General features: G+C 39.0%; 1 protein-coding gene across 4 annotated transcripts in view; it reads left to right on the top strand.

The window, feature by feature from the left end:
- anxa3a (annexin A3a) overlaps window positions 1-14,758 on the top strand; it is a 72,633-nt gene that overhangs the window by 17,252 nt on the left and 40,623 nt on the right. For all 4 annotated transcript variants that reach the window (XM_060826229.1, XM_060826239.1, XM_060826249.1 and 1 more), the window contains exons 4-6: window positions 2,698-2,785; window positions 8,587-8,681; window positions 10,777-10,890. In XM_060826229.1, the coding sequence (XP_060682212.1) occupies window positions 2,698-2,785; window positions 8,587-8,681; window positions 10,777-10,890 (297 nt within the window). The remainder of the gene's footprint in view (window positions 1-2,697; window positions 2,786-8,586; window positions 8,682-10,776; window positions 10,891-14,758) is intronic.

Raw genomic sequence — 14,758 nt, 5'->3', positions numbered from 1 at the left:
TAGCACCTACCTGCATGCTCACAGCATCCCTTGCCTTGCTTTGTGTTGTTCTGCCAATTACACAAACAGGCAGCTTGTCTTGCTGTTCAACAGTGCTCAGTTAAAGGAGTGTACAACCTGCTGTGCTATGTCAATTTTACACCTACCTCATGTACCAGCAGGTTATGTGGTAAACACACCAGTTTTGCTGCAAAAAGTAATTATCTGTCAAAGACTTAGGGGAGTAATCCACACTGAAGCCCATTGATGCACCCATCAGTTAGGTACACAAAGTCAAGAGCAGCCTCCCATTCCGGTCCTAAGGATTGGCCACAGTCAGGAATCCAGTCAGTGGGTTCTCAGTTAAGGTCCTATGCCTCTGCAGAGCAGGAAGTAGGACAAAGTTAGTCCATTAGCTCCATAGCACAAGTCTGGGGTAGTAGGATGGTGAGATGTATAGTCATCAATCAGTGGTCTCAGCACATCTTGTCTGGTGGGCTATGAGTCTGTTCAGAGAAAATCAAGGAGTTGGAGCTGGGGTGGGCAAGTGCAGCCTTTGCCATGGACATTTGCCTCATCTTTGGGACAAAGGGCAGGAGGCTCCGGGAAAGGGCACAGTATAATTGTGAAGGATCAGGTGGATTTGCAGGCAAGAATAGGTGAGTGTAGGTGAAGGTAAGCACGTTTATAGTGGGATTTGGGGAAATCTGGGGTTAATGGGATGGGCTACCACGAAGGGTATGTGGATATTTGGGGGATCACTAACATGGTTAGGCTAAGTCTGGAAGCAGCTTGAAGAGGAGTATTTGGTGTTTCCTTCCCTCATCATAGAATCTGCACAATGGGGAAGAAAATGGCTGCGAGCAAACTTGAAGTGGGAAGGGTGGTAAGTGAGGAACCTGTGAGCAAGGAAGCTGCAGCAAACACCATTCCAAGGGACTTTAAAGGTCACATGTCTATGAAATGTACAGCACACAAGTTCCTACTCACTGGCTATTCTACAGCATTGGCCCTCTCTGTATGTGACAGATCTCTGCCACAGCCACTGCTAGACAAAGATATCACCAGAATCAATGCCGTATGTAGGGATAGGGAAGGAGAAACGTTTTTCAGGGAGTGGAGAATTCTACCCTTGCTCCTGTATTTTGCACCAACTCATTTGCCCATCACCAAATGTAAGATCTACCATGACCCAACACAATTGGGCAATGTTTTGAAAGTTTGATTTAGAAAATAAATTATTTTAAAAATCCTTCTAATTGTTTTTCTTGAAGAGAACTAACCTGGTTCAGTTTGATCTGAAAACAATTTATCACAAAATGAAACCAATTTTAATCAGAGGGATACAGATCCTTCGGATACAGGCGCCAGGTTTGGATAGAGGACCTGGATTGGCACAGGATTGGAGGGCCGAAGGGCCTGTTCCTGTGCTGTAATTTTCTTTGACCTTTGTTCTTAATCAGTGTCATCCACAACCTTGAGTATTGCAAGCATTGGAAAATGACATTTGATAAAAATTATCTAGGCCCTTTTTTCTACTTACAGATGGCTATAATAGTCAGCTGGAAAGAAAAGTATTCTTGGAAATGGACATGCTGGTACTCGATTCTAAGTATAAAAGACTAGTCAGATTAGTGAGTCTCATCTTCCAGTTTTACTAGTTTTTCCTTCTGTGAGATTGTTTCAAGTATCTAAAGCTTGACTCTCACAAAAAAGTTAAATGTAACAGTCAAATTGAAGACCTCCCAACAACTACAATTAGTAGAAACTCATAATGGTGATTCGTTTGACCTAGAGGTAAGGCCACTGTTGTGGGCAACACCAGTTTCTCACATGGTGTTTTTAAAACAGCCAAAAAGGGCTGCAGAAACCTGATTTGGATATATTTGGGCTTGAATTTCTGGAATACTTTGCTTTGGATTGGCCAATTTTGATTACATTCCGCTGAGTAAAACAGCACAACTTAGTGGAAAACTCATGGCCACACTTTTATCTTTTACCCAAATTACAAATGAATGTAAGCAGAAGAAGGTCCATTCAGTAGATGACTTGTGCTCTCACTCTCTCTACTTTGAACATAAATCAAATCAAATCAGATTTGGTTATTGTTGTCACGTGTACCAAGGTACAGTGAAAAGTAATGTTTTGGATGCTTTACAGGCGGATTGTGTCATACAAAAGTGCATCAGGTAGCAGAACAGAATGCAGAATACAGTGTTACAGCCGTAGACAAGACACAGAGAGAGAGAGATGAACATTAACATTTGAGAGGTCTTTACAAAGTCTAATAACAGTGGGGAAGAAGCTGCTCTTGAATCTGTTCGTATGTGTAGTCAAACTTTTATATCTTCTTCTGCCCGATGATAGAGAGTATAACTGGGATGGGAAGGGTCTTTGATTATGTTGGTTGCTTTCCCGAGGCAGTGGGAAGTATAGATGGAATCAACGGATGGAAGGCTGGTTTGCAAGCTGTGTTCGACTCTCTGTACTGTTTTTGAGATCTTGGGAAGAGCAGTTGCCATACCACACTGTAATGCATCTAGATAGGGTGAGGCAGTACAGTTATTGTTGTGTATTCTTGACCATCACATCAATGAGGCTGGACTAGGGCAGGTTGTTGGTGATCACCATCACTTGTCATGAATGCCAGAAGATAACAGAATATGATATGCAAACGTTATTTAAAATATACTTTTTATATTCATTTAATCTAAATAGGTTGGGAGCCGTGGAACCGTGAAAGATTGCACATGCTTCAATGTTGGCAGGGACGTTGATAATCTTCGCAAGGCGATAGTAGGACTAGGTAAGCATATGTTAACTCTGAATTTGCGCTTTAAAATATAGCTAGAATCATTTCTGTATCAAACTTTAATTGTTATTATTTGTCACAGTTATTTTGGTAAAGACCTTATTTAGTGTGCTTATTAATACTTTTTACTTTATACAGTTAGTTCTTGTTCAATATGAATAAGTGAAGTTATTCATTAAGTCCACAAACTGAATATTATTAAACCATATCTGTCCAGGTAAATCTTCATGGAAGTAATGTTAAATCTTTAATCTCTTGTAAAAGATGGAAAAGTGTAATGTTCTGACACATGAAGTGGTTAAGGTGAAAGGTTAAAGATAACGTGGATGCAATTGAGAGAAAGCTAGAAAACCATATTAGGAACAAAGATATAGAAGAATATGTTATTAGGATGGTGTGTGATATAGTAATTTCGGAGGACTTTCAAGTGGAACATAAACACTAGCAGGACCCTATTTACCAACCTCTCAGAAAAAGAACCGGAAGTGATATCACCCGCCACAACACATAAGTAGAAAGTGGGACAGTACACCAGCGCTTCAACAGAGGTTCACTGATAAAGTTACCTAGCATGGTGACAAAACATCTGAGAACAAACCTTCCAGTTCAGCTAGTAAACTTACAACCTGAACCTCAACCTGAACTACAAATCTTCACAAAGATTGCAAATACCATAAGGGTGCAATAGGCTCAAACTAGTCCTTAGATGGGAAACCAATGCCATCTGACTGATTGCCACCTGTGAAGAACTGTGCTTTCTACATGAATGCCTCAGAAAACTGGTATTACCGTGATGTATCAAATACAAACCACCTCTCAACACCCCACAAGCCAGAAGAACAGCAGAACAGAATGGCTGCAGAATGTTATGAGAAATGACAAATGATGCTCACAACTGATTTCACAAATACGAATGGGTAATTTTGTGCCAAACAACTCTGTACACCAACGTGACTGACCAGGAATGGATAAGTGTGCTAGAACCTACCATCAACACTAAATAACAGTGGGCCAAGACATTGAAAAGACTAGCCCAATAAGAAAAACTGGACAAGCTCACACAGCAATATCACAGACAATTCAGAAACTTGGATAAAGAACCTATCAAACCAACCACTCTCGGACATGGAAAAGGCCGTCCTAGTAGGAGGGATGAACTTCAACTACAGGGACGCAGACAAAGAACTTCCTAGCAGCACTGGAGTCAACCATGAAAGGTAACGGACTTACTGAAGAAATCAAGCAGGCCATCAGACAGACAGTCATACCAACACTAAACAGAAAGATAGAAGGGAACACCCTCAACACACAGGAAAGGAAAGCCCTGGAAGTACTTAGAAAAGACAGAAGTATTGTAATCCTACTGACAAAGGGCGCATGACTGTCATCTTGAACAGAAAACAAGACTTTGAAAAAGCAAACACCTTACTCACAGATACTGACACCTTCCAACAGGTGACGATGGACCTGACTCTACAACTACAATCATATTAAAACAACACTCAGGAAAATCCACAAGATAGGTGAAATGAACAAAACAGACTTCCAAAGAATGAAACCTGAAGGATCCAACCCACCCCGTTTCTACGGATTACCAAAAGTACACAAACCAAAGACCCCTTTCAGATCCACAGTCTCACTTTCCAGCACTCCGACATACAGACTAGCAAAGAACCTTCACCATAAACTGAAATACTTAGTAGAAGACTCTCATCATTCCATCCACTCCACCTAGGAATTCCTGAACATCATCAAAAACACCAAGGTAGAGGACAACAAGATTATAGTTCCCTTCGATCCCTATTCACATCAGTAAACATCACCCTGGCCGAAGAAACATTGGCCTCACTACTAGATGAACCAACGACACAAACACCACTCAACACTAGCATCCTCAAACTAGTAGACCTGTGCCTCACTACCCACTTTACCTTCAACAACAAGACCTACAAAGAAATCAATGGAACACTCATGGGATCACCAATTTCAGGCAGAAGCAGTTATGCAGAGGTTGGAACAGCCCTCCCCATGGTCCAGCCCAAGCTCTAGATCCACTATATGGATGACACCTTCGTCATCATGAAATGGAACAAATTAGAAGAGTCCTAACACATAAACAACATCCTTAACTGGTATAAAGTTGACCAAAGAGGAAGAGAACAACATCAGACTCTCCTTCCTGGATATCACAGTAGAACAAAAAGCCAATGGAGAACTGCAGACCAGCGTCTACAGGAAAATGACATACACAGACCAGATACTCAACTACAGGAGTAATCATCCCAACACGCACAAATGGAGCTGCTTCTGGATTAGTGGTGCTGGAAGAGCACAGCAGTTCAGGCAGCATCCTAGGAGCAGCGAAATCGACATTTCGGGCAAAAGAAGGGCTTTTGCTGCTCCTCGGATGCTGCCTGAACTGCTGTGCTCTTCCAGCACCACTAATCCGGAATCTGGTTTCCAGCATCTGCAGTCATTGTTTTTACCACAAATGGAGCTGCATCAGGACATTATTTAAATGAGCCACAGCACAGTGCAGCAGCCAAGAACTATCAGATGCCGAAGAAAAACAGCTGCCTGATAAGCACAGTCTGCTAATTCTTACACAACAAGCCTAAACAAGAAGACACAACATGCCCAGAGTCTCTACCCACCTTGCTATACATTAAAGACATCTCAGAGATGACAACTAAACTACTCCAGCCCCTTGGCATCATGATAGCCCACAAATCTACCAACACACTTAAACAACTCTTGATGAATCTAAAGGACCCTGTACCAACAACCAGCAGAACAAATGTCATATACAAAATACCCTGGAAGGGCTGCAACAAGCATTACATTGGACAGACTGGTAAGAAACTAGCCACCAGGATACACGAGCACCAACTAGCCACCAAAAGACATGACCAACTATTATTAGTATCCTTACACACAGACAATCAGGGTCACCAGTTCGACTGGGACAATGCATCCATCTCGGGACAGGCTAAACAAAGGCAATAATGGAATTCCTAGAGGCCTGGCATTCAAACCGGAACTCCATTAACAGACACGTTGATTTGGACCCCATTTACCAACCCCTCAGAAACAGAACCAGAAGTAATATCACCCACACAACAGACCAAGAACATAAAGTAAAAGCGGGATAGTACACCAGCGCTTCAATGGAGGCTCACTGATGCTGTTACCTAGCATGGTGACGAAACCTCTGAAAACACATCTTCTAGCTTAGCGAGCAAACTTACAACCTTGACACAACCTGAGTTACAAATCTTCACAAAAATCGCAATGCGAAGAAAGTTCCAAACAACACCAGTATGGAAATCCCACATTAACAGTGAAGTAGAGCAAAATACATTTCTAAGACCATTGGCTCTGCTTTTGTGTAGCATGACCTTTCTGACTGGAATATATTGGGACTCCCTTTGAGAATGGTTGTACCCCAGTATTGGCAGTCAAAGTTAATAAACACACTTGACAACTCAAGTTTGTGATGGATCAACTTACATGTTGGTCACCATCAGAACTGACTATCTGAAGGGTTTTGATTTGCACTACTGTTATTACTACCTGCTTTACTGTAATCTAATTTTAAAAATTAGTTTATAATCAATAGGAAATACCAATAAGAATCTTGAAATGTTTCCAGAGCTTTAGCCAGATTTGAAAGATCAAATTAAAATCAAGCGGGAAGATTGCAACTGCTTAAGATTTCATTTATGACTTGAGCTGATCTGTTTCAGATGAGACAATTAAAATTGAACAATCTATTAAGCCAGAAAAGGAATGCTGAGTTTTTCCTGGAGGAATCACAAGAGCTGTGTAAATAAGATAACTTACCTGTAGGCAGCTGTGGATGTCATCTGAGGGTTTCTAACATTCCAGAGTAGTTTGGAACTACTGTGAATTTGAAAAGTTTCAACAGTTACAGAAATAAAGACAAAGTCAGTAGCTTTCAGTGTCAATGATGCATATGCCCAAGCTTCAACCAGAATTCTGAACAAATTTTGCAGTTAAGATTTATTAAGCAATTACAAGTCTTTATTCTTAATTATCTAAAATACTGCTAGTTCTGCTTTTACCTACAATTTGCTTTAGCAAAATTATTATGATGTTACCAGATGTTATTACTAGACATGTAGCTCCAAGTCAATATCCTGGTTTGATAGGTCATCTCTTGTTTTGGTTAGGTTTTAATGACATGGTCTTTCCCTGAAACATAAGCACAGTGTTGCAGAATTTTGCTTTAACAACAAAACAGAAGCTACTGTGAAGTGAACAAAGACAAAATACAATAATTAATCTATTTATCTATAATACAAACTCATGGGTTTTAAACATTGCATTTTAACAGAAGGGTAATCCCATTAATCCCAAAATATTCCTTTATAAATTGAGAAGAAAAGAAAGGTTTTGTACAATACCCAAAAGACCCCTCTTGACACAGTACTCAAAAAACACTGCTTGTGTAACACCTTTGCAGGTTTAGATCACTTGTGATTTCAATCTTTAAAGTGAAACTGTATAAGGCTTTTTCCTGGAGCTATCATATATTTTCTTCAATATAATCAGCTTTGTAACACCTTCAGGTTTTATCCCAAAACCTCTCATCTGGCACTAACACTAACATTTCACCCCATATTAATCTAATGTATTAAATCTATCATTTTCAGGAGCACTGCTGCGTACAGCCATCCTGTACCAAGGTCTTCCCATTACTCAAAATTAAAAATAAAACTAACATTCTGTTTCCCTCAGCTTCGGGCATTTCTATTCAACTTAAAAGAAAACAATTTCTAGAATTCCCCACTAAACCTTTTGAGACCCCTGTATATACCATGCTGGCTACAAACAATCTAAAACAAACAAAGGGAAACTTCACCAGTTTCCTCTTTTCCCCTCCCCCCACCTTACCCCAATTCCAGCCTTCCAGCTCAACACCGTCCCCATGACCTGTCCTACCTGCCTATCTTCCTTTTCACCTATCCATTCCACCCTCCTCTCTGATCTATCACCTTCATCCCCATCCCCATTCACCTATTGTAATCTGTGCTACTTTCTTCCCACCCCCACCCCCCTCTCATTTATCTCTCCACCCTGCAGGTTCCCTGCCTCTATTCCTGAAGAAGGGCTTTTGCCCAAAACGTCGATTTTCCTGCTCCTTGAATGCTGCCTGACCTGCTGTGCTTTTCCAGCACCACTCTACTCTAGACTCGGGTTTCCAGCATCTGCAGCCCTCATTTTTACCTAAAACAAACACGGGTCCATCAATGCACCAAATTCATTCACTCACTCTACAGCAAGGTTTCAAAAACAGTTCTATTAAAAGAAATCTCCATGGTTACAGAAATACTTACATCTGAATTCTTAACTTCAGACACCCAAAGGAAACCTGCCAATTACAAACTCAAACCATAAATCTAAGCATACAACAACTAACATGAAAAATCATACATATAAAACTCATGGTGTTTATGGTACCGTATTTATATTTAACAGCAAGATATCCCACTGTCATAATCCAAAAGTCTTACTGTAACATGTTCCTCATGTCCAGGAAGGGGAAATTGAGTACTTTTTGTACTTGTATAATCTCCCAGCAAAAATAATAGGGTTTTTCCATTGGAAGTTACTGACTTAGTTGTTGTTTGGCAGGGGATTTTGCCTTGCTTTGTCACTAATTTTCATAGCAATATACACAAATATTTTGGGATGTTCATGAATCATATGTTCCTAACTCCTACCTAGACACCTTAATGAGAAGCTGATTTTCATTTTAAATCTAATTTTAGGAACCAATGAACAAGCAATTATTGAAATTCTGACACACAGAAGCAACTGGCAACGTCAACAAATTTGCAAAGAATACAAGGCAACCTGTGGACGTGTGCGTACCAGACTGTTAAGATAGTCAATCAAGGGCTATTAGCTTTGACTCTGTGACATTGATGTTTTGATTTGACTATAATGCATGCAGTTAGATTTCTTGCTTTCCTTATTGCTCAAATTATGATACGTCACAATAGATAAAGCTTTCCAAAAGGGTTTTTTTTCTCCCTTTCTTTACATAACCCTTTCCACCACCTACATCTCTATCATTTCAATTCTACTATACTACTGAGTAGTAGGATATCCACAATGGCAATATATTGGTTGTCCTATTTTGCTGTCTTTATCTCATCATCTGATAATTATCAATAATAATTTTCTCTTGGGATATATTTATAATTGTGTAAGATTAGGTACTCAGCACTAATAGTGGATTACAAATATGAGTCAATATTCCATGTTAATTGTAAAATACTGTACCTTCACATTGACTGGAAGATACAAACTATTTGTGGATTTGTACTTTTTTTCGCACTACAGATATATTGATAAAGAAAATGTTTGCCTATTTAAACACTGACGTGCTTACTTCAAATAAATCAGAATTCAGTTGTCTGGGTAAAGTACAAAAACAAACAACTGCTGATGCTGGAAATTAGAAACCACAGAAATTTCAGGGAAAACGGAGCAGGTCTGGTAGCTTCTTTGGAGAGAAAGCAAAGTTACAATTTTGGGTCCAGAAGTGTCACTGGACCTGAAACATTAATTCTGCTTTCTTTCCACAGATGTTGCCAGACCTGCTGAATTTCTCCAGGAATTTCTGTTGTTGTGTCTGATTAAAGGATTTTCTGCCCAAAATCTCCTTTCCGGGTAATCCTGGAAAACTTTAAATGTGGTAATTATCACTAACTAATGGGGTATTAAAACAAATACAATCCTGTTAGAATAAACAGTGTGTAATTTCTAGTTCCCAAAGGACTCTCAGACAATATGTTCTCCTCTTATTTTTGATAGATTTAACAAAAGGAATCTAATTGTAGGAATGTTATTGGAAATTGCTATTAAATAAATCTTGTGTTAACAAGTAGAATGTGGTTAAGAGAGTGCATACATTAAACTGTTGATTGGATGATTTATGTTCTGATTAGTGTCAAAAGCATCAGATACTATGATCATAATTTATAACTTCCCCTCTTGTTATGCAACTGAACAAAACCATTATGACTGGTATAAACCAGCAGTGGAGTGGCACAGGACCAAGCCTGTAATGGTGACCATAACACTTTTACTTTAGTTCGAACAGATTAAGTAGTAATAAAGAGTAAATTAAAACAAGTTTTTTTTTCTCTATTCTTATCATATCAGCAAGACACCATCTTAAATAAATTACTGGAGGATTTTGTTTATGAAGAGACCAAGTATAATGTAATGTAATTAATTGACAGACCCATTAATTAAACCCTTGAGTGTGTTAACACTTTATAATTGAAGAGCAGATAAGAGGAGGTTCTTCTGTCAGGGACTAAAGAAAATCTAACTTAATTAAAATGTCAGCATGGTCAGTGATGCCACCTGTGCCTTAGCATCAGAAGGTTACATTTTCAAATCCCATCTACAACCAGAGCCACGAGACAGATTTTTAAATACATTTTCATTGAGTATTGTATTGTTACCTCAGCATAAAACCTGTGTTGTAAATTGACAAGCTGCCAAAGTAAGTGCCAAAGTAATTTTAATTTCCAGTAATTTGTCTTTCAAACTTTATGATCATTTAAATGTAAAAGACCTTTGAAAAATAGGGATTTTTTTCTGTTGTTCTAACCAACCTTCACTCCTCAAACTGTACCACTTGAGTTGATTAACTAGGTCCTATTTTATTGCTGTCAATGAGACAGATTGTGTGCTGTCACTTCCCTGCAATTCAAGAACGACTATACTTAAAACTGAATAAATGTACAGTGCTTTAGGATTGAGATGTATTGAGGAAGAAATTGTTACTACATAAATATCAGATTGAACAGGAGGGCACTTCAGAATTACTGTGCAGGGTACCAGAATAAGTAATTGCTAAACAATTTCAGAAAAAAAACCTAAATGCTTTTGTTCTATATTGTTATAACATTTTATTTGGCTGGTCTGCTTTTCTATTTCAGGAGCTAATAGATGATCTAAAAGGTGACCTTTCTGGTGACTTTAAGCATGTGATCACTGCTCTGGTGTTGCCACCAGCACTATTTGATGCACAGGAGCTAGAAAGAGCAATGCGGGTGAGCTTGACTTTCTGTCACTTTCAGGCTTGTCCATTTCTATGAATTGGGAAATAGAGTATTTGCTTATCAACAATTGTGCAACTTCTTTTTACGTAAATTACATACATCATGTCTTGTCTGTACTTCATATTGTACGCTTTGGAAAGAGTGAAATGCAATAATTTCTGAAGTTTTCCAGATGTCCAATTTGATCCTGTTCAGTTTCGACATTTACATTTGTTCAGATTATAGATGAATTAACAGCTTGTAACAGCATATTGCTCCTTTACTAAATGTTTTGTACCCCAACATTAAATACGCTATAGTCATGAACCAGTACCTCAGTGTGATAGTTGAATGAATGGGAGGCTTCTAATCATGGTCAGTGTAACTTGGAGGCCTGATTCCAGGAGACAGCAAAGTTGGGAAATGCCTCCTTGCTAAAGTGTGAGTAATGATGACGAAGCTTCTTGAATATGGCCGATAACTAGAACTCTAAGAATGGCCTTGGGTACAAGAAAGGTCTGCTGAGCTGTGATCTGATGGTACACGTAGTAATCATTACTCATTTTTGAAACTCCTATAATCAAGAGGAATTCCCAAAGGAAAGTTTTGCATTGAAAACTGTTTCCAATCAGAGACCAACATACTGAATATTGGCTGAATAGTAGGGATTAAAAAAAATGAATGAAACCAATCAAAAAGCAGCAAAATAAGTGACTTGCAATAGCACAGGATATTATAGATCAGGGACTAAAATTCTGGATACCTGGAAATCTGTTTGCATATTTTTTAACCTGAGGAACTGGTTCCTAAATGAATTAAAAATGAAACCATGGGGAAGTCAATTAAAATGTGCACAATTTTCAGTCCTTTAATGAAGTATATGCACGTCAGCAGTCTCAGTTCAGTCAGATAATAGCAACAGCATTCCAGAATTTCAATTCAGTGCTGCACACACCTCTCATCAAGTCTTTGTGTAAGGAGTGAAGTGGATAGACTCATCTTCCATCAGTCAGTTTGGGCTGAATTTAAACTTGCCACTCTTTCACAGCAGGGTTGGCCAGTAGTGTTTTGGAAACACAGAAATTCAAAGATCAGGGTTGTCAGCAAGTTTTCTAATTCAGCCATGGCATTTGTGTCTGACTTCTGAGCTTCTCAACTAGTCGCAGAGGAAAGTGCAGTGATAACCCACTGATACAGTTAATGCTGCACAATATAATAACCCCTGTAATGCTGAGAAAAGAAGTAGATAGAGCCAGACATTTTATGGATGGAAGGTCAACAACAGAAGGTTGTGTTATATAGAGATAATGGGTTAATGTTAGTGACTGCTTAAAGCTTCATCCAATTAGATGAGGTCACTCTGGCTAGGGTAGAGATAAAGCAGAACATCTTATGATCATTTAGAGAATAGACCTGTAACCATGGGTCTTCTCATAGTCTTCTAAAAAAAAAACTTTTAATCAATCTCTTTGGACATGTTATGACATACCTTTGGGGCTGGTAGGATTTGAACCTGGGCTATCTGGCCCAGAGCTAGGGACATGACAATTGCACCATTAGACTCATCTCTTCAAGGTCTTAGTAACAATGTTTAACAAACGAATATAATTTGCTTCTCTGGTATCATGCAATAACATTCATTTTATTAAGACAAGAGACTCTTCTTGTTAAGACTCAACAGTGGCTAATCCTCTACTACTGTAAACCAATCAGACATTTAGACCTAGTCAAATGAAAGACAATTGGTGGCTGTATTCTTCTGTCACAAGTTGCATCTTAGTTCTCTAATGCATTCTTGACATTGTCAATGATCATTCCTGAGCTCACCTGGCTTCAGTTGTCATTGGTAGGGCTTCATTCATACCCTTAGAATTTAGCCCTTGTCTTCAATGTCCCTTCTGCTGAGAGTGCTAGGCTGTGCAAACATTTGTTGGAGAATTATTGATTCAGGATGAAGGCATCTGTTTATCTCTCACAGATGTGCATAATTTTGTTTTTGGCTGGTTTCATTCTTAATGCTGAAACTTAATAGAGTGGAATCCCTTTGACTGATGTATCCTGCTGGTTGATATAAGGGTGATTGTGTTGGTAAATGTGTGCAGTCAAAGGCTGCATGATCTATGGAAATCCAGCAAGGGGAACAAATCCCTGGGCCCTCTTATTCAGAGTGACCTCAATAGTAACAAAGTACAGATAAGTATTAGTGCTCCCAAACAATGTTGGCTACTTGGAAGATACACATGTGCTTAGCAAATTGTGAAGTCCTGCACAATAACAAGCAGATCGCTGGAAAGTGCGAAAGGCGAAAAAGAAATCCAGAGCTATTGTCCTCATGAACCTCACTGAGTATGTGTGTCCACTTGGCAGGAGGGGGCAGCAGCAATTTACTTTGATAATGTTCTGTTGGGTGAGGGAAATGGTTCAAGGTAGGGAAAATATGTTGAGGTATGGTACAGCTCCACCATCATTCAATTGAATTTTAGAGGTTGAATAACCTGCTCATATTTCTATGAACAGTTGAAGTGAACAGTAGGAGGTGTCAACAGTTCACATTTCCAGCAAATCAAGAAAAACTCTTGAGCTGAAAGTGTAGGGGCAAGTCTAACTCGCGTAAAATCCTGTTAGATACCCTGTTACTGTAAAATTTGATACATCATTGTTCTTAAACTGACTCATTCACTACCAAGGTCAATGTGCTGCGAAAGGAAGTGCTTTACCATTATCAAAGGCATAATAACAGACATACTGTGACTAAGCAAATGGGAACATTTCTTCAAGAATATTGTTTTTAAAGAGAGCAATTCATGTTTAAAATGGAAGCAAACAGGAACAGAATCGTTGTGAGATATATGGAAGTGTGTATACATAAAAGAAAGCTGGTCAGGATTTGTGCATATTATTTAAATGCATCAACATATTGGAATCTAGAATTAAAGAAAATATGGCAGATTTTCCTATTCCTGGATAAACTGGAACACATAAGCACATCACACAGAGCAAATGTTGACAAAGAATAACCCATGGTGTGTCATAGCCTAGTGATTATGGTGCTGGATTTGTAAACTAGAAGTTGAATTCAAATTTTACCTTGGTGAGTTGGTTTGTTAATGTTCTTTAAATAAGAAAGTAGTATAAGGTCTGGCTTTTATGTAACTCCAGACAAAATGTCATTGACTCGTAAGGACTTTTTGGAGTGCAATTAAAAGTCAGTTGGATGTATCAAACTGCGAATGAAGACCTCCGAATGGAATAAAACCAGAAGGACCAGCTGGCATAAAAATCACCCTGTCCAATTGGCCCTGAAAAGTCCTCCTTATTAATATCCAGAGACATATGCCAAAATAAGCTGTTCCATAGACGAGTCAAGCAACAACTTGTCATAATCATATGTACCAAATCATTCTGTCCAGACAACATCCTGGACTTGCCCATCATAATCGCTATTCGTGTTCTGTCCTACATTTGTGGCAGGTACAAGAGAATTGGCAGTACAGTCACATACAGTGATAATGGAGTGGCTATGGAAATTCTTTCTCCATTGAGTCCAGTCCTTTGAAGTTTCATGGTATCAGGTCAAGTATATTGAATACCTTCAGCTGACTGAATATCACTTGGAAGATGCACTTTGGGTTGTGAAGGCACTGAATGCACAGTAGCTGGCTGGAATTAACATACAGCACCAGAGTGGCTGAGTTGCTCACAATCTTTCTTTCATTCATGGGATGAGCCCGCCACTGGCTTCAGCAGCACTTATTGACCACCTCTAACTATCATGAGGGTAGTTAAAGCATCAGCATATTGCTTTGGGTCTGGAATCAGATTTCCTTTCGTACTCAGCATTAGTGAACCAGATAGGTGATCAGATTGTTGGCAAAAGCTA

The sequence above is a fragment of the Hemiscyllium ocellatum genome, chromosome 1 (genome assembly GCF_020745735.1).
Source record: "Hemiscyllium ocellatum isolate sHemOce1 chromosome 1, sHemOce1.pat.X.cur, whole genome shotgun sequence".
In the NCBI taxonomy this organism is placed as follows: Eukaryota; Metazoa; Chordata; class Chondrichthyes; order Orectolobiformes; family Hemiscylliidae; genus Hemiscyllium; species Hemiscyllium ocellatum.
This window is presented reverse-complemented; position numbering and strand designations above follow the sequence as displayed.